Genomic DNA, 19,434 nt, shown 5'->3' with positions numbered 1-19,434 from the left:
TGAAAACCAAATCCCTCTTTACTCCAAACTCGATCTTTTCATATGCTTCTGATAGATCCCATACCTTTCTGAGCGAAATATACTCATTCTTTGCCCTGGCACTCAAATTCCTTGTCTTGGTGGCCACAGACTTCTCTTCTCAGCTTATAACTCACTGTAGCCCTGCTCGGACTTTCCATTCTAGCTCAAGGATCACACTGGATCATGGCAGGGTGATTTACCTTCTCCTTCTAACATTTAGATGGTTCCCAATTACCAAAAATACCATAAATATACTTTGATGACCATCGTTGGTGGTAATTTTTTCCATATATTTTGGATTATTTTCTCAGGCTAGACTGTTAGAAGTGGAATTATTGGCTCAGAGGGACCTTCTCAAGACTTTCTCTGTCTTCTGATGTTGCTATTAATTGTTTTTCCAGAAGGTTATACTTTGTAACATTCCCACAGGCAACACAGGATCACCTCTGCCCTGATTATAAGCACACTTTTTTTTTTTTTTTTTTTTTTTTTTTTTTTTTTTTTTTTAGGGCTGCACTCAAGGCATGTGGAAGTTCCTGGGCTAGGGGTCAAATTGAAGCTACAGCTGCTGGCCTGTGCCACAGCCACAGCAACATGGGATCCAAGCCGTGTCTGTGACCTACACTATAGTTCACAGCAATGCCCGATCCTTAACCCACTGAACGAGGCCAGGGATCGAACCTGCATCCCTGTGGTTCCTAGTCAGGTTCATTAACCGCTGAGCCACGAAGGGAACTCCAGAATGGGACTATTTTTATATACAACTATGGCGTGATCTCTTGGGTCCTGTTTTTTAGTGATTAAAGCAAGACAGAAGAAAAAAAATGCAAAGTATGCTATCATTTGTCAAAGAAAGAGAGGGAAAATAATGCACATATATATATTTACATATATATAGTACATTTACATACATATATATTGTAATTTTTTAAAGGAGAGGACAGATAAATGACAAAGATGAAATGGTAGTAACCTGTATGGGAGGGAAGGGAAGAGCGAATGTGGTGGAGGAGACAGGGCTAGAAGCTAGATTTCTTTATAGATCTGTAGTTTTAAGTTTTGGACCATGTGAGATGTTTTATAAGTATAAAACAAAATTAAATGTCATGAGAAAGGCTGTCCTTAGGGATCAAAAGTAGAAGGAAACAAATGAACCTCACTCGGTATCCAGTTGGTAGAACAGAGGAACTATTCTAGTGACCAAAGCATCAGAATCCCTACTGGCCTTCTGGGATATACCCTTAAGACAAAAAGAACTAGGGAAAAAAAATTTAAGTTTTTCCTAGTGAATATTGTGATTCTGAAGCTGGTGTGTATTGTAGCATGGACTAGGGCAAGTGAGTAATTACATTACTGGTAAGGACCAAGATATTTGGTGTGGAAGAAAGAAGATACAGATGTAAGGTTGAGAAATTCTGGATTTGCACTGACATTATTAGTCTGAACTCATCATGCCTGTTATCTTTCAAACACATTCATACATTTTCTAGCTGGGTCCCTGAAAAAGCCTTGTAAACAATAACCAACTCAGTGCAAAGAGCATCTCTAAGTCTGTAGATTAGGATCTTAAAATATATTGGAAATACTTACCAAATGAAACTGAGAAAGAAATGACTGATTCCTTATCTGGGGCAGGAAATGGATGAGATGAGTCTGGAACATCTTGTCCTGCCAGATGGCGAGGTAGTTCTCGGAGACTACTGAGATGGTGTCAAAAGGCCACAGGAGCCAACCTGATTAGATTCTCACCAGCAACTTAAGCACCAATAAGATAAAACAATGGATTTAAACCCCTCAAGTGTGTGTAGCCCTGAAGTTCATAGTGATGCTTAATAAAGTAAAAAAGCTCGTGATCTTCTTTGAAAGATAAAGGGAAGCAAGTAGTTTTTGTTTTTGTTTTTTTTTCCAGAAAAAGCCAGATAATAAAGGAAAACAAATCAAGTGTGTATTTTGCCTGTCTTACAGAAATGTAGCTCAGGGTGACTCCACAGTAGATGAGAAGTTCCTTGTGGAGTTCCTCGGTGGCTCAGTGGATTAAGGATCCGGAGTTGTCATTGCTGTGGCTTTGGTGCAATTTTCCTTCCCTGACTCTGAAACTTCGGCATGCTGCAGGCACGGCCAAAAAAACAAAAACAAAAACTGGCTTTGGAGTTCCCTGGTGGCTCAGCGGGTTAAGGATCAGGTGTTTTAACTGCTATTGTGGGTTCGATCCCTGACCCTGGAACTTCTGCATGCTGTGGGCGTGGCCAAAAAGAAAAAAAGAGGTAGTTCTTTTTAATGGAAATATTCCATGAATAAATGAAGGGGAAATCATCATTTTTCATTTTCTAATGAAAAAGTGAGTCTAGGCATTGAGCACAAAAGGCTGCTAATACCATAAAAAAGAGACCAACAAGCATTTCACACCTCCTGATGGAAGTACACCATCCCTGGGAGAGTCTTGCCAAACCCAACCTATTGAGCCTCTGGATCTAACTAACAGGACCTACAGGTAGGAGAGAAACCAGTTAAATGACACTATGTGGAATTCATTAAGGACATCCAGCCTGGAGAGAATCCAGACTGAGCGAATAAAATGGTTGCATCTGCATATTTTCAGACAAAGGCAATAGCAAGTGCAAAGGTGCTGACGTGAGAAAGAACTTGGCATTTTTTTGGGGGGACTCTCAAGAAGACCAGGGAGTTCCTGCTGTGGCTCAGGGGAAATGAATCCCATTAGTATCCACGAAGATGCAGGTTGAATCCCTGGCCTTGCTCAGTGGGTTAAGGATCTGGTGTTGCTGTGAGCTGTGGTGTAGGTCACAGATGCGGCTCGGATCCCGCGTGGCTGTGGCTGTGGTGTAGGCTGGCAGTTACAAGCTCCAATTCGATCCCTAGCCTGGAAACCTCCATATGCCGTGGGTATAGCCCTAAAAAGACAAAAGACAAAAAAAAAAAAAAAAAAAAAAAAAAAAATCCAGTAGTTTTATTTCAAAATCACTACCTGCTCTTGACGCCTCTAATTTCACCCTAAAACCACTATTTACTCAGTTTAAGATGTGACCACCCTGTGGTATTTTTCATCATACAGATGCCTCTCTAATGGGTAACTCTGTAAGTTATCAGCCATTTAATGATAACATAAAACAACCAAGAGCTGTGTCCTTGAAAAGATATTTTAAAAGTGAAAAGCATATCCATTCCAAAGGCAATAGTTTGCATCTCTTCACCCCAAATTCCCAGTCCATCCCACTCCCTTTCTGCCCCCTTGGCAACCACACACTGTTCTCTCTGTCCTTGATTTTCTTTTCTGTGGAAAGGTTCCTTTGTGCAAAAAAAATAAATAAAAGTGGAAAGCATACAGTGAGTGGACTCAAGAGTACAAGAAGGAATCTCCAGGGAAGAAATAAATCAAAAAGGAGAAACTAGAGTTCCATTGTGGCTCAGCAGATTAAGACCCTAACTAGTAACCATGAGGATGTAGGTTTGATCCCTGGCCTTGCTCAGTGGGTTAAGGACCTGGCATTGCCAGGAGCTGTGGTATAGGTTGCAGATGCAGCTTGTATCTGGCATTGCTATGGCTATGGCCTAGGCCGACAGCTGCAGCTCCAATTTGAACCCCTAGCCTGGAAACTTCTATATGATACAGGCGGAGCCCTTTAAAAAAAAAAGAGAAGAAGAAGAAACTGAAAATGCAGAATTGCCTATTTTACAATTTGGAGTGAAGCTCTGCTTCCTGGATAGGCTAATGTGCTCCTGTTAAGATTTGTCAGAGCAAGGCTCTTTCTCTTGAACTAACATGTGAGTATCCTTTATAGCTCTTTCCTAAGGAGAAAGTGTGAAATAATTCACAGAGCCCTTTAGATGTAGAGAGTGATGATTATAATGAGTCGTTCCTACTGCCTTGTTGCTCTTTGATCAGCTCTGGACCTGAGTGTTGGACTTAACACCTTCGACATGTAGGGACTATCACTGATATGGTGTCACGTTCTCTTGACTAGGAAGCAGTGCTAGAAAAGGCAAAAAGTCCTCTGAGCCAGAGGACTCAGTGGCACCTGAATGGCGGCATGAACAGATGAGAGCTGCTTCCTAACTTTGTGTTCAGTGACTTTATGTTGGTTGCTTGAAATCAGCCATGATGAGAATATTTACACCACAGGAATCAGCAAATGCAGCACGTTGAGCTTTTCAGAGAACGGATTGTTAGACATTTACTAGCATGCCGCTGCTGTGACCCTTACAAAAAAGTAAATTTTAGGCTATGCCAAGGTGTATGAAAAATTAGCCATGTTTTTGTTTTGCCTCTTGAGTGGGTATCGATGATATTTAAATTTGCATTCATCTTTCTGTATACTTTACGTTTCAGCTCTATTTATGTACCTATAGACCTCATTTACTTTCTCAAAAACTTTGCCTGGCATTCCATGGTTGACCAGATAGTCAGGAGAGGCCCATTAGGGCACCGCGTCATCTGGCTCTTTTTGCCTTTTCGAGTCCTGGTTCCCGTCAACTTTAACCTTCAGTGTGCCTCACCCCCCATTACCCTATTCTTTCTTTGCTCTGGATATTTCTAGTCTGTGGCCTGCAGGGTGTCTCCTTACCCCTTCTCTGTCTGATGAAGTCTCACCCATGTTTCAAGGTCAGAGCAGAAGTCATGTCCTGCTCTTTGAGGCTCCTCTGTCCCAGCTCCCTTCAGCATCCATTGCTCTTTCTCCAGTGCTCCCACCAAGTACCACCTGTGCCTTCCCGCCCTTGCTTTGCTGTACAGGTGTCTGCCCTGTGTCTTAATCTCCTCCCTTGGATGTTAAGCCTCTTGAGGTTAGTGGATTTTGCTTATCCGTCATTTTATCCTTGAGCGCAGCTGGTCCAGAGCTTTGTACAGGGCCGTCATTCAGGGCCGTCATTAGTTGGATTTTCTGCTGTATGTGTATATATATATATATATGATTTCATATTCCCCACAATGCCCTGGACAACACAGTCAATGCCACACCACACACACACACACACACACACACACACACACACACACACACACAGTTTCTTTAGTCTGAATAGATCTATCTGTGGGCCGATTTCACTTAACGTGGGAAATGCCTTGTTGAAGGGAAATATTAGATTCAAATGAGGATCAACCACAAAACTTTCACCTTCAACCTAAAATATCACCTCTCTTTATTTACCTGTAAAATTGGACCACGTTGTCCAGTTATGGATTAGAAAGGCGCCAGTCTGTTACAAATCATGACCTCTGATGGCCACCAAAGATGCACTTGCACTCCTACTGGGCATAGATCCTGCCAGAATATTAGGAAGCTCTACTGGTACTTTTATAACTGATGATAAAGTTAAAACCAATCAGATTTTTTTCCTGTGCTCACTTCTATTGTAAAAGAAAGCTTGGTTTGTTCACTCATTAGACAGTTACTGCCTACTTATGCCACATATTCTGTTAAAGTCTCAAGATGTTAAGGTGAATTATCCATGGCCCTGCCCTTCAGGGCTTCACAGTCAGGAAAAGAAGCTGAAAAAACCATCGGACATGTTCAAAGTCTCGGACAAAATCCAGCCCCGAGGCTCTGACGATGACCCACATCAGTGGGTTTGCCCATTAGACTCTGCCATCTGTCCCCACAGGAGACAATTGCTACAGCTCCTTTCCACTGGCCGCTTTCGGTTTGAATGACCTTGGCGATGGCCTGAAATCCTGAGCTTGGAAGGGTGTTTGAGAGTTACTGGCCTGCACTTAGGCGCTTCAAATAGAAATTCACAGACCTCTAATTATCTCCTCTTACCAGGCTGCCTAAATGACTGACGACCGACTCTTTAGTCACTCCAAGAATGGATTTCTACTTAGCCTGTGCCCGCCTGCCCGGGATCCATTAGGATGCCCAGAACACGTGTGACGGCTCCAGGCCGGCACAGGGCAATTCACCAAAGCCAAGCCATTTGCAAAATGCCTCAACTTCCTGCTCATTTCTGAGGCAGAACGTTGTCACACCTTAACCTCAGGAAGCTCATCTGCAGAATAATTCCCCCACCCCCACCGGAGCCGCTGGTGTCAGATTCCCGCTTCCCCCACCCTGCTTTTTGCAAACATAAGCACTGAGCTGAAACAACAGCTATGACTCAGTTCCTAGCTAACGCTGCCTGAATTGATTTAGTCTGAGTTCAGATTTAGCACATAATCATGTTCAATTTGCTCCACTGCACTGCCTAGAGATAAAAGGCTGGGGGGGAAAAAAATAGCTCCCGCTTGTGTCAGTCTTAGTGATGATGTCATAGCCATCAGTGAGCCGGCCGCTCTTACTCTGCCGCGCTGCCTGAGACGCGGCGGGCTGCTTGCGTGCCGCGGAGGGGGCTCAGGTGCTCAGCTCGGCCATCCCCAGGGCAGGGCAGTGCCCGGCCCGGCCCAGTCACATCCATCTGGAGGCTCTCCCCGGCCGGCACGACTCGGAGGCTGCCCAGCTCTTTCTTGTCAATTCAGGAGGGGGAATGCCAGCCCCTAGCATGGACTGTGATGCTTCCACTCTGGTTGCCTGCGTGGTGGATGTGGAGGTCTTTACCAACCAGGAGGTTAAGGTATGCACCTGCAATCTTCTCTTTCATTGTTGCTGATGCTGATGCTGAAGCTGCTTTTTAGCTTAAGGGAGCAAGACTTGGGTTCCTAGTTTTCAGCTCATGATCTGCGCTAGACATGCATGCATGCGGTGAGTGCCCGGCTCTGTTCATTAGAATAAGTTAGAAGAGGCACCGGCACATTAATTTTGAATGCGATGAGGTTCACCATCGTCTGTTTGTTCTTGTCTTTGCTAAATTAGGATCATCCCCAGTCATCCCTTTCACAGTAGACCTGTTTTCATAGTCTCTTATCTGTGTCAGTAAGAATTTGCCAGTCCTTAACGTGGACAGGGGGTTTTCAATCAATGATTAAATCAAGAACGCGCATGTAATAAACAGCAAGCCCAGGCCACCCTGATCTCGGGACATTAACCCCTTCCTGGAATGGCGCTTTCATAGGCCGAGATGTGGTCTTTAAATTGAACAAAAGCTATTCTCCGGATGGCAGTTTCAATCCTCCCCCCAGTCCCACTCTCTAGAAATCAAAGTTGGAGAGTGGCTGTCTATATTTTCTTTGTCAGGCCAGAGAAGCAAGTCATTTTCCCGGAGCAGTTGTCCGTGAAAGAAAGTTCAGGCATAAATATATTGTGCATCTCAAGACGTTTTGTTCCAGGGCGCTGGTCCTGCCTGACGGTCCCCAGCAGTTGTTTGATTGTCATAGGGAATCGTCTCCTGCTGACATACATCCTCTCTTCTTTTCCCCTTTGGTTTTTATGTTAGGAAAAAGATGCTCCTGAAATGGGCATCTTGGTTCTCGTGTATTGAAAATAACAACTAGTGGAAGCTTCTTATTTAAACAGTTCACACACACAACAAAAAGGACTGTTGCTCATTGTGCGATGGGAGGAAGGAAAGGGGGTTACACTGCGGGATCATTTTCCACCCTGCCCTTAGTCGTCACTTTAAAGGAGACCCCAAATTCCTTATTTTGGGACATGCAGGTGACACCCTGGTACAGCCGAGGGGAAATTTATGGGTTCACCAGCATAACACATGGCTCTGTCATTGAAGATTGCGGTTTTGAAGACGCTTTTGAAATGGATTCAGGAATCTGGTTTGTTCTTCCTGCATATTTTAAATTCGGGGTCCAGTGTTTATCCATTCTTAACACCCGGGCTGCGAAGTGTTGACCACCTGTCATACTGAGGTTCAGAAAATTAGAATGCAGGGGTTTGGCTCCTACCTGTAGTCGTGTCCACAATGGAAACATGCGAATTGGGACTAACAGTCTTGCTGCTCAGACCTGCTGTCTACACCCCAGCGGGGAGCAGTCCTCACAGCCCCTCCTTGAAGCTGGTTTAAAGTCTGATGTGGGTAACTGAGTAGAGAGACATCATCTCTGCTCAGCACCTGCTAGAATGGGATTATGTGTTCATAAAGTCAAACTTGACTGTTCCTTTCTATTTCCAGCAATCCCCAGGTAATTCCACGCTTGCCTCGTTAAACATCATAAAATAATCTAGACGTTTTTTTCGGTCCAAGAAAAGATAGTGAGAAAATATTTATTAAGGTTCTGCAGTATGCTGGGCATTGTGCTTGTACAGGAAGGAGTTTAAAATACGCTTTTATGACGTCGTTATCTGTGTTTAGGCATAAAAATAACCACTTGCCCAATAGCTCTCCTTTTTTAAAATCATTGCTCTTCATTTTTTTAAATTTGTGTTTTATTGAAATGTAGTTGATTCACAGTGTTTCCGGTGTACAGCAGAGTGACTTGGTTATACATATATACATGTATAAATGTTCTTTTTCAGATTCTTTCCCATGATAAGTTATTACAAGCTAATGAATGTAGTTCCCTGTGCTATGCAGTAGCTCCTTGTTGTTTACCTATTTTCTATATAGTGTGGATCTGTTAATCCAAAATTCCTAATTTATTCCTCTGCCCCTTTCCCCATTGGCAACCTTAAGGTTGTTGTCTATGTCTGTGAATCTGTTCCTGTTTTGTAAATAAGGTCATTGGTATCATTTTTTTTAAAGATTCCACGTGTAAGTGATATGTCGTCTTTCTCTGTCTGACTTACTTGACTTAGTATGATAATCTCTAGGTCCATGAATGTTGCCGCAAAAATGCCTGATGTTTTTTAAAGACAGAGGGTATTTTGAGGAATTAAGGGGACGCAAAATTCTTACTGCCCGTTGTACTTGAGTAGTTGGCATGGCTTCCTGGACAGAGTGGTACTTGGACTTCGAAGATGGGTAGCTTTGCATACAGAAGGAGGGAGGGTGGGGGATGGAAAGGCATTCCATTTTGCAGTCAAGTGAGTCAATGCATTTGACTGCAGTAGGATCTTTGTGAGAGATTGGAGGGGAAACGGGAGGGAGGGAGTTGGGCCCAATCATGAAGCAACTTAACGCTGCTCAACAGAAATGTAAGGGGTTCTCTTCGAAAACTCCCACCAGAAAGATGCCTTCCTCCTCAACAGCTTGGAATCACAATGGATTTGTTTCTTTGGAACAGGTTACCTAATCTTTCTGCGCCTTAGTGTTCTCATCTGTATCATGGGGAGTAGTTCCTGTCTCACTGGCTTGGTAGGAGAAATAAAGAAAATAGTCCATGTAGATTAATTATCACCGTACCTGACACGTATTTCGTATTCAGTAAATGTTAGCTGTCACCCTCATTGTCATGGTCACCTTTTTAGAATTCTCTGAAGGTGATAGGTATGCTTTTGTTGGTTTAGTGGAATGTCCTATCTCCAGCTGACTTTACAACGACCTTCCAGGACACAGAGAGTGTTTTCCCTCCCATCCCCCCAAACACACACACACACACACACACACACACACACTCCTCACCCCCCTCCCCCTCCCCCACAGCCTAGCAGCTTAGAAAACAAGGCCCTTCCTTTCAGACACTTCATCCTTTAAAGTAAAGCAGTTACACTGTAATCAAGCTAACAGAAGGCAGGCTAGCCAGGTTTGTTGAGGAAACCTGTCTGCTCCTTGTTTGTTGTCAGGAAGAGAGGTTCAGATGTAAAATTCTGGCACCAAAGTTTCCCCAAAGGGTGAACTTCATTATTACCTATTTTAGATCCACAAAGGAGCCAGGGATTCCTTTCTTCTAAGGCTTTGGTATTTCCTGTTAGGGAAAAGGGAGGCCCCCCGGGGTGAAAATCTCTCACCCCTGCCTCCATCCAGCCTGCTCGAACTCAGGCAGTTTGGCTTTTTACTGACTCTCCCTTTCTACCTGTAGCCCCGGTGGGAAAGCAACCACATCAGGGTTATGCAACCAGCAGGTACTCTTTGCACATGCGGTGGTTTATTGGAAGGGAGTGGAGGCAAATGCAAATCCAGTGACTTAGGGCGATTTAGAAAGCCTTTATCCCTGGGATCTCAGCTGGTTGCACAGGGAACCATTCAGGCTCCAATTTCCTAAATTTTGCCAAAACTGCCTGAGCCCTAACACCAAAAAGCAGAGGAAATCAGGCAAATGCATTTCCCATATTTGTGTTCCTCCAGAAATGCCATTAGGTGTTTTGAATGGTCGCTGTCTGTTTTATGGCAAAGGGATGCTCAGAATGATAAATATATTCAAAGACCTCAGTAGAAGGAAAGTGACGTGGTGAACTCTAGCATTTGCGTGTGAGTGTGTGTGTGTGCGCGTGTGTGCACACAGGAGGCAGGTTCATTTTCTCCAGTTTTCTTCTCTTATTCTGAAAATAGTCTCCTCCACCCCTCAAGGAGGAACCAAATGCTTGGGGGAAATGAAAGCGATCCAAAGATGAGTAATGAATTTAGATTTTACTTTAGTCCAGTGGTTCTTAAACCTGATTATACATTCCTATCCCCTGGAGAGCTTTTAACATGTTGATGGTGATGCCCAGGCTCCATGCCCAGAACGTCTGGCTTGAAGGGAGGTGGGTATAGATTATCCTATAAAGTTAATGTCTCATGTCTTTTAGGCACAGGTAGGTACCAGTGAAGTCAGTCCAGAATTATCCAGAATCACCTCTGGTTACACACCTCAATCCATTCCCCCCAGTGAAGCCTTGATGGATACAGTTTCAGAAGCAATTCTGTCTCAAAGCTGTCAGAAATGTTGAGACTTGGAGTTCCTGTCATGGCTCAGTGGTAACGAATCTGACTAGCAACCATGAGGATGTGGGTTCGATCCCTGGCCTCGCTCAGTGGGTTAAGGATCCAGTGTTGCTGTGAGCTGTGGTGTAGGTCACAGATGTGGCTCAGATCTGGCATTACTGTGGCTGTGGTGTAGGCAGACGGCCACAGCTCTGATTTGACCCCTAGCCTGGGATCTTCCATATGCCACAGGTGCGGCCCTAAATAGACCAAAGAAAGAAAGAAAGAAACAAACAAACGTTGAGACTCACCCAGCACTTCTGGGCCAGTTCAACAGCCCTGCAGCCCCTCCACCTGGTGCCAAGATGATGGTAAACACTCTTCTGAACTGCTGGCTGCCATGGGCAACCTTCTTAGAGCAGAGGGTCCCCCCTTCCCCCAGGGACTTCAAGCTTGGGGCTGCCCTGCTCTGCAGTGGGAGCTCTCCTCACAGAAGAGGGGTTGGGTGCCTCCTCTCTGGGCCGGAGGGCTCCTGATTGAAGTCCCAAGGATCCCATCCATGGGCTTCATTATAGGAGACAGGGGGCTTGCAAAGCTTCTTTCTGCTCCTCCGGGCAGGCAGGAAACACGGCAGACCCTATCAGAAGATCAGAAATGCCAAAGACCCTTGGAGATGGAGGTTTGTTCATTCATTGCAACACATCTGTGGGGTGCGCTTACCTCCTGACCAGGTGATGCTGGGAGCACTGGGAGAGGGGCAAGAAGGACCTCCCCTGCCCTTGGGGAGAGCACGTTCTCACATGGGAGGCAGACAACAAACCAGTGAACAGTACGTGTATACTGTAATTGCGGGCAGTGGTAAGGGTTTTGAAGATAAATGAAGCAGAGGGAGGGGATGCCCTCTCGGAGGGAAAGTGGTGTCAGGGGCCATTCAGGCTCCTCGTTCATAAATTTTGCCAAGGCTGCTAGATCAGTAGTACCATGAAGTGGAGAAAATCAGGTGAATGGAGTTCTACCATATTTGTCTTTCTCCAGAAATCCCATTGACCAGTGGAAGCATTCCTGGTGAGGCGACAGGTTTTTCAATGTCATTGTTCCACTGTCATTCAGGGGTCTGACCGCGAGTGAAAGGGCCACGTGTAGAATAGAGGGAAAAGCATCTCCATAGAGGGAACAGCAGATACAAAGAGAGGCCATTCTATCTGATGTGTTCTTAGCCTTGCTGCAGTTAACCTGTTTCAGGCATGCATTCCTTCAGGGACCTACTGAGGCTGGCAGGATCTTATGCCATCACTTTTAGTTTTTGAAGCCTGTTCGTTTTTAGAAATTGTGCTTCAGCCAATTCCCTCGTGTTATGTTTTAAGCCTAGCAGTTCTCTTGGAGGAGGGAGAAATATACGCAGAAATTTGTTCTCAGCATAATCATGCTTCATACACTTGAAATCTTAGCATTGCTGTAGGACTGTTCTTTGCCCTTCTGGAAGTCCAGGGCCTTTCCAAGGTGACTCATAAGTCCTACTTTCTCTCCTCCGCTTTTGAGAATTTCCCAGTATCCTCCCCATCCAAGCATCCTTGGGCAAGTCTCCTAACCTTTCTGGCACATGGTCATTATGCTGAGAAAAAGGCTTGATGCTTTGTGTATTTTGTTTTCCTTTTTCACACAAAAATATGAGGTGACTGACTCAGAGTCTGTGTCACACTGTTGTGTGAGTTATTAAAAAAAAAAAAAAGCAAAACCAAAAACACAAAGCCCCAGCACATCTTGGCCACTTAGTACAATGAAATCGCTCTGTCATTTGAACCACTGGAAATTTCACATGACTTGTTTTGCTTGGCTGGAGTCATGGGAGAAGGATGGAGCAGGGTTGGTGGGATACACTTTGCGCTCTGCTTTGAGGAGGCACAGGTGACAGGTGGATGTGGAGATGCTGGGTACCAGGATCGACTGGGAAGAGAGACTTGTGGGTATTGTTAGAGGAGCTCATCAGGCTTCATGCCTGTCTTTTTCTTTTTACTTCTTTTAAAAAATTAAATCATAGTTTGTTTATAATATATTTATATATTTATAATATTGTGCCAATTTCTGTGATACCTTCCTTTCCATCATGATCTATCCCAGGAGACTGGATATTGTTCTCCGTGCTGCACAGTAGAAGAACCTCATTTCTTATCCATTCAAAATGTAATGGTCTACATCTACTAATCCCAGACTCTTATTCCATCCCACTCCCTCTCCCCTCCCCTTGGCAAACACAAGTCTGTTCTCTATGTCTGTGAGTCTGTTTCTGTTTCATAGATAAGTTCATTGTGCCATATTTTAGATTCTACGTATAGGTGATATGTGGTTTCTGTCTTTCTCTTTCTGACGTACTTCACTTAGTATGATAATCTCTGGTTGCATCCCTGTTGCTGCGAATGGCATTATTTAGTTCTTTTTTATGGCTGAGTAGTATTCCATCATAGATATGTACCATATCTTCTTAATCCATTCATTTGCCAATAGTCATTGGGGTTGCTTCCATGTCTTGGCTATTGTGAAGTATACTGCAGTGAACATAGTGGTGGTGCATGTATCTTTTTGAATTATAGTTTCGTCTGGATATATTCCCAGGAGTGCAATTGCCAGATCATACGGTAATTCCATTGTTAGTTTTCTGAGGAACCTCCATACTGTGTTCCACAGTGGTTGTACCAACTTATATTCCCACCAACAGTGTAGGAGGGTTCCCTTTTCTCCACACCCTCTCCAGCATTTGTTCTCTGCAGACTTATTAATGATGGCCATTCTGACTTGTGTGAGCTGATTCCTCCTTATAGTTTTTATTTGTCCATGCCTATTCCTTCTGCTTTTTGAAGATGCCATGCTGGGCAGAGGATCTGGCTGCAATTCTGACCTTTTCTGTAGAACTCAAAAGCTCTTTCAGAGTCTTCAAAAACGATTGTGTTCACTTGGTCACAGAGAAGAATTTGAGTTGTGTATGATTTCATTCTCCAACATTGAAACCTTCTGGAGCTATTCACGGTGATTTTTAGGAACCAAAATGTTAACAGAAACTCTCATTCTCTCTTCAGTGACCGGAATTTTAAATAATCTTTGTCCTGGACCTCTTGGATCTTCTGAAAACCGAAAGGGACCGTGACGGGAGGATGGGATGAGATAGTCTGCCCAGAGCAGGTTCTAACCCTCTCACACAAAAACGTGCTCTCTCTCTGATAATTCATGGACTAAAATGGAGGCCATTTTGAAAACAAGTGAATTAATGCAAGACTGAATGTTAGACATAACCCTAAAAAATACTTTAAGAAACTTAACATTCTTTTTTGTGTTTGTTTTGTAAGGGTTTTTTTTTTTGTGTGTGTTTGTTTTGCAGAGTCTTTATTTTTTATTTTATTTTTTATAATGATTTTTCTTTTTTCTATTATAGTTGATTTAGAAACTTAACATCCTTAAATGTGAACCATTGAATACTGTCTCACCTCTGAAGACCGTAGCAAACACCTTTCACGGAGTGGGAAGAAGGGATTTTATTCAAGTGACAGATGCCCCTTGAGAAGGTTAACTGGCAGATTTCTCAGCCACCTGTCCCATGAGGGAAGGACAAGCTACAATATTCACCCAGTGACATTGTTAAACAGGAAAATCACCTGAAAACTTGCTTCTCTGTTTAGAGTCTTTTCACTGTTGGAAAGTAATTGAAACACTGACAGTTGTTACCTCTAACCTGAATGTCATGTTTATTAAAAACAATAACTACAAAATAGTAGCTTCATTAACATTGTTCTCCTAAAGAAGCAGATTTTAATGTAAACCTCAGGGTATCATTTGCATCCTTAGTGGTCCTGAGTACAATTATCAATAATTTATAATAGCTGTTTTCGTACCTTCTGATGAAGCTTAAAACTGACCAATAGGAAAGAAAAGGATACCTGAAAAAAAAAAAAAAAAAAGACAAAAAAGGAGTTCCTGTCGTGGCGCAGTGGTTAAGGAATCCGACTAGGAACCATGAGGTTGCAGGTTCGGTCCCTGCCCTTGCTCAGTGGGTTAACGATCCAGCGTTGCCGTGAGCTGTGGTGTAGCTTGCAGGTGCAGCTCGGATCCCACGTTGCTGTGGCTCTGGCGTAGGCTGGTGGCTACAGCTCCGATTCGACCCCTAGCCTGGGAACCTCCATATGCCACAGGAAGCGGCCCAAAGAAATAGCAAAAAAAAAAAAAAAAAAAAAAAAGACAAAAAGAAAAGGATACCTGAAACATCTGTCATCACTGGCTGTGTTTAGGTTGTAAGCTGAAATGGCACCACAGCTTTGTGGTGAATAACCTAGCTTGCTGTGGAGATCATAAACCCTCCAGCCAACGTGTGGTCTAGAATTTCTTTAAGGGACGATTTCTTTATGTAAAGGAAATGTATCCCCTCTAAGCTCTAAATCTAAGCTGATTTCAAAATAAAAGCAAAAAAAAAAAAAAAAAAAAAAAGGAAAGAGGCCTTGAAGCAGGTAACTTCACTCTGTATAGAATGGAAAAGTTATTTCAAAACTATTTGAGAATAAAATATCCAAGTTAGACCTTCCCTAGAAAATATTCACTGTATGTACCTTTGTATTGTTTGGGGTATATGTTTTGGAGGGGGAATATACACATGCACACCACACACACACATGTATTGCATGCATGTAATATATATGTATATAATAAATGCATGCATATGAAATACATATTACATATTTTTAATTTTATGTAAATGTATGTATTATATCCCAAAGAAATTCATGGCCTTTTCTTTTTATTGTTATATACCAAAGAAATGTTTACATACTTACTGTCTAGTAACACAATCATTCTCCAGAATCTAATATGCTCTGAGTTTTTTTTTTAAAGCCTTTAAAAAAGATCTTGACCCTTCCGCTCCCAGAAAGATAACTTTTAACACATTTGCTCTTCTGTGGTATTGGACTGCAAGCCAGCTTTCATCCCCCCAAATAACATCTTCAATAATATTCTACTTTGCCAAACAAGATAGTTTGCTGCTTAGCTGTACATTTTTTTTTTTAAAGCTGTCTAAGATTTTTTTTTCCCCATCACTGGTGGTTCTAAAGGAATATGTGAGCAGTGTTTATTTTCTGCCCCCAGGATTTGATGGGGGGGCATTTATTAAATTGGGTATTAAGCTATATCTTGTGATGACAGATGTAACCTCCCCAACAGTCATCTTCATGGATCAATATTATGTTATCCAGATGGGCAATTTTAAAAATTCTAACAACTCTTCCTGTTCACTGAATATTTCTAAGTGTATCTAAGTGCATGACATGCACCAGGTTACTCCTGAGGCATCTATTTTTCTACCCTGTTTTAAAGGAGTTTCTTTTTTTTTTGTCTTTTTAGGGCTGAACCCATGGCATATGGAGGTTCCCAGGCAAGAGGTCAAATTAGAGCTGTAGCCACTGGCCTACACCACAGCCACAGCAATGTGGGATCCGAGCCATGTCTGCAACCTACCACAGCTCACGGCAACACCGGATCCTTAACCTGCTGAGGGAGGCCAGGGATTGAACCTGCATCCTCATGGATACCAGTTAGATTCATTTCCAATGAGCCACAACGGGAACTCCTTAAATGAGTTTCTGATCAAGCAGTTAAATTTTCACATACGATCACACAGCTATTAATTGGCAGAACTGGGAAACAAACCGTGGTTTGCTTCACTCTTTCCACTACTGAAATATCCCTAAGGATTAACAAGCCAGTAACCAACTCTTGGGCAAAAAAAAAAAAAGATTTTAGAGACTAAGACATTGAACTCATATACAACATTTGCTCATGTTCAAAACACTAGGCCTTTTTTTCTTTTTTCTTATCAGAGTTGGGAGTACTATTTTACACAAATCAGTGCAGATTGTTTTCCTTCTCTCAATGAATTGAACATGGTGGCACTTCTAGGCATAGCGTCTGTCTGGGGTTTCATTTTATTTGTTTATTTTTTATTTTTTTTGCTTTGCAGGGCCACACCCGCGGCATATGGAGGTTATCGGGCTAGGGGTCCCATCGGAGCTACAGCTGCCAGCCTACGCCACAGCCACAGCAACATCAGATCCCAGCCACATCTGCAACCTACACCACAGCCCACGGCAACGCCAGATCCTTAACCCACTGAGCAAGGCCAGGGATCGAACCCACAACCTCATGGTTCCTAGGCGGATTCATTTCCCCTGCGCCACCATGGGAACTCCCAGGGTTTCATTTTAAAATTGGTTTCAAAATCTAATAATGCCATCTCTTTGGGGAGAGGAAATGCTGGAAAACTCAGAGGCTCACCAGTAGACAGATAATAACTGGTGTGACAGCTCCTCCAGCCTCTCTCTGGATGTCAGCACACATATTCCACGACTGGGTGAAGGGTTATCTCTGATCGTGGCGCCGCAGTGGTGAATGTTTTAATTGCAGTAATGATATTTTACTTTCGGACAGTGCTTTCCAAATGATACAGAACTCAGCTTTCTCGCAAAGATCTCCAAAGTTAAACAAGATCGCAGTTCATCAGGGGAAGCTTGAATGGGGATTCTTTTCACAGCATCGCCCAAGACCTCTGGATGTATTATTAGAGCCCCCATCAATAGTACGCCTAATAGAATTGATTTCATCTTCTGTGACTTCACTGTGCCTTGAGGTATTGACTAAGAAAATCATCTCAGGCCAGCTTTCCTGGAACAGGATACCAAAGCAGCGAGCAAATTTAATAATAGCAACAATATATTGAGCACTTACTATTTGTCAGGCACTGAGCAAAGTGCTTTTATTCTTTCATTCATTCATTCATTCATTCATTCATCAAATCTGTATTGCATGCCTTCCATAGGCAAGGCCTCGTGCTCTGCACTGGAGATTCAAAGGTGAACAGTCCTGCTGGAGGCAGAAGCTTGTGCTCTGTCGTTACACAGTGTTGGCCTCCCCTCAGTGCCATTTTTATCCCAAAAGGACAACGCAGTTTCAGCCCCTGCAGAGGCCTCCTTTGCTGACTTGGAAAAGTCGTGAGAAGGCAGCAAGCCATCAGAGGTCTCCGAGTCAGACATCCTGGTTAGAAATTCTCTATTTGGCCAGGTGGCCTCTTGCTGTGTGACCTTGAGCAAGGAGTCTTTTCCCCTGTGCCTCAGTTTCTTCATCTACAAAAGGAAGAAACTAATAGTGCTTATGTCCTAGGTTGGCGGTGAAGGTTAAATCCATTTGCGTATGTCAAAACCTTAACCCCGGGGACTAGCAGGTAGGACATGCCCAGATGATGCCAGCCTTCATCAGCGTTGGTAGTAGTAAGTGTCTTACATAGTGTTTTGAGTTTACTTCCCAGGAGTTTTCCCAGTTAGGGTTTTCTTTTTCTTTTTTTTTTTTTTTTTTGTCTTTTTTGTTGTTGTTGTTGTTGTTGTTGTTGTTGTTGTTGCTATTTCTTGGGCCGCTCCCGTGGCATATGGAGGTTCCCAGGCTAGGGGTTGAATCGGAGCTGTAGCCACCAGCCTACACCAGAGCCACAGCAACGCAGGATCCGAGCCGCATCTGCAACCTACACCACAGCTCACGGCAACGCCGGATCGTTAACCCACTGAGCAAGGGCAGGGAGCGAACCTGCAACCTCATGGTTCCTAGTCGGATTCGTTAACCACTGCGCCACGACAGGAACTCCCCAGTTAGGGTTTTCTTCACCCTAACTGCCCCTATTATATCCGACTCTTTTTTTTTTTTTTTTTGGTCTTTTTAGGGTCACACCCACAGCATATGGAGGTTCCCAGGCTAGTGGTGGAATTGGAGCTATAGCTGCAGGCCTGGGCCACAGCCATAGCAACGCTGGATCCGAGCCACATCTGCAACCTACACCACCGCTCACAGCAATACCAGATCCTTAACTCACTGAAGAAGGCCAGGGATCAAACCTGCATCCTCATGGATACTGGTCAGATTCGTTTCCGCTGAGCCACAGTGGGAACTCCCATCTCAGATGCTTCCCTGCGGTTTTCAACTTATCTTTGCACAGAGGAAGCAATACCTTGACCTCGGCGACACGCTGAGGTCAGAGAACTAGAGCGGGAGGTGACTGGTTTCAGCAGAGGAGCCGGGAACCACAGACCCACACGGTTGGCGTGGGCTGCCAGTCCAAGGCCAGTTTTAGTGAGTGTTCAGAGAGCGATGTATAGGGCGGAATACAGAGGTTTCAGGCAGGATGTCCATTCAGGAAAAGAGACTTTGAACTCAGAACCCATTTGGTTATTTAAATACATCTCTTTGAGCAGGAATTTTAGGTGGACTTGCAGATGGATTTCACCAGTTTTGCTAAACCGTTTTTGCCGTCCTTTCAATATTGACCTTCACGTCCATTTCTACTTTAAAACTGTGGAGATAAGTGGGCATTAGGTTAATTACCCAAGCTGAGCTCAGTTTCTCTTTTGCTTAATAGGCCTTTTGCTCCAGGAGCTCCATATTCCACCCTGCACACCTACCTCTGACTGTGTATTAACTTGTAGCATAAAACAAGTAAACAAGTCTATGATACTTAAAACAAAGCTAAAAGCTAAAAGCCCTACTATTCATTGCCTGACTGAATAAGCAATAGATTTGAATTATTAATGAGAGAGAGTAGATGACCTATTTTATATTCTTACCTTGGAAGGAAGTGCTCCAAACTTCACAGGGCTCAGCAAAATCATATTCTCTGTTTAAATAACACCTAGCGTATAATTAACAAAAATCAGCCTTTGTGTGAGCCTCAGAAAACTTGAACCCTCTTTGAGTGAATTCTTCTTCACATCACCCCTC

General features: G+C 43.5%; 1 protein-coding gene across 3 annotated transcripts in view; it reads left to right on the top strand.

Annotated features, from left to right (window-relative positions):
- Positions 1-19,434, top strand: part of RCAN2 (regulator of calcineurin 2) — a 303,056-nt gene that overhangs the window by 185,667 nt on the left and 97,955 nt on the right. Inside the window, exon 1 of one of the 3 annotated variants that reach the window (XM_013988974.2) lies at positions 5,067-6,582. The exons of the other annotated variants lie outside the window; for them this stretch is intronic. Within the exon in view, the coding sequence (XP_013844428.1) occupies positions 6,496-6,582 (87 nt within the window). The 5' untranslated portion in view covers positions 5,067-6,495. Of the gene's footprint in view, positions 1-5,066; positions 6,583-19,434 lie in introns of those variants that run through there. 3 annotated transcript variants of the gene reach the window in all.

This window comes from Sus scrofa, chromosome 7 (genome assembly GCF_000003025.6).
Source record: "Sus scrofa isolate TJ Tabasco breed Duroc chromosome 7, Sscrofa11.1, whole genome shotgun sequence".
In the NCBI taxonomy this organism is placed as follows: Eukaryota; Metazoa; Chordata; class Mammalia; order Artiodactyla; family Suidae; genus Sus; species Sus scrofa.
The sequence above is the reverse complement of the archived record's forward strand: the minus strand, read 5'-3'. Positions and strand labels throughout refer to the sequence as shown.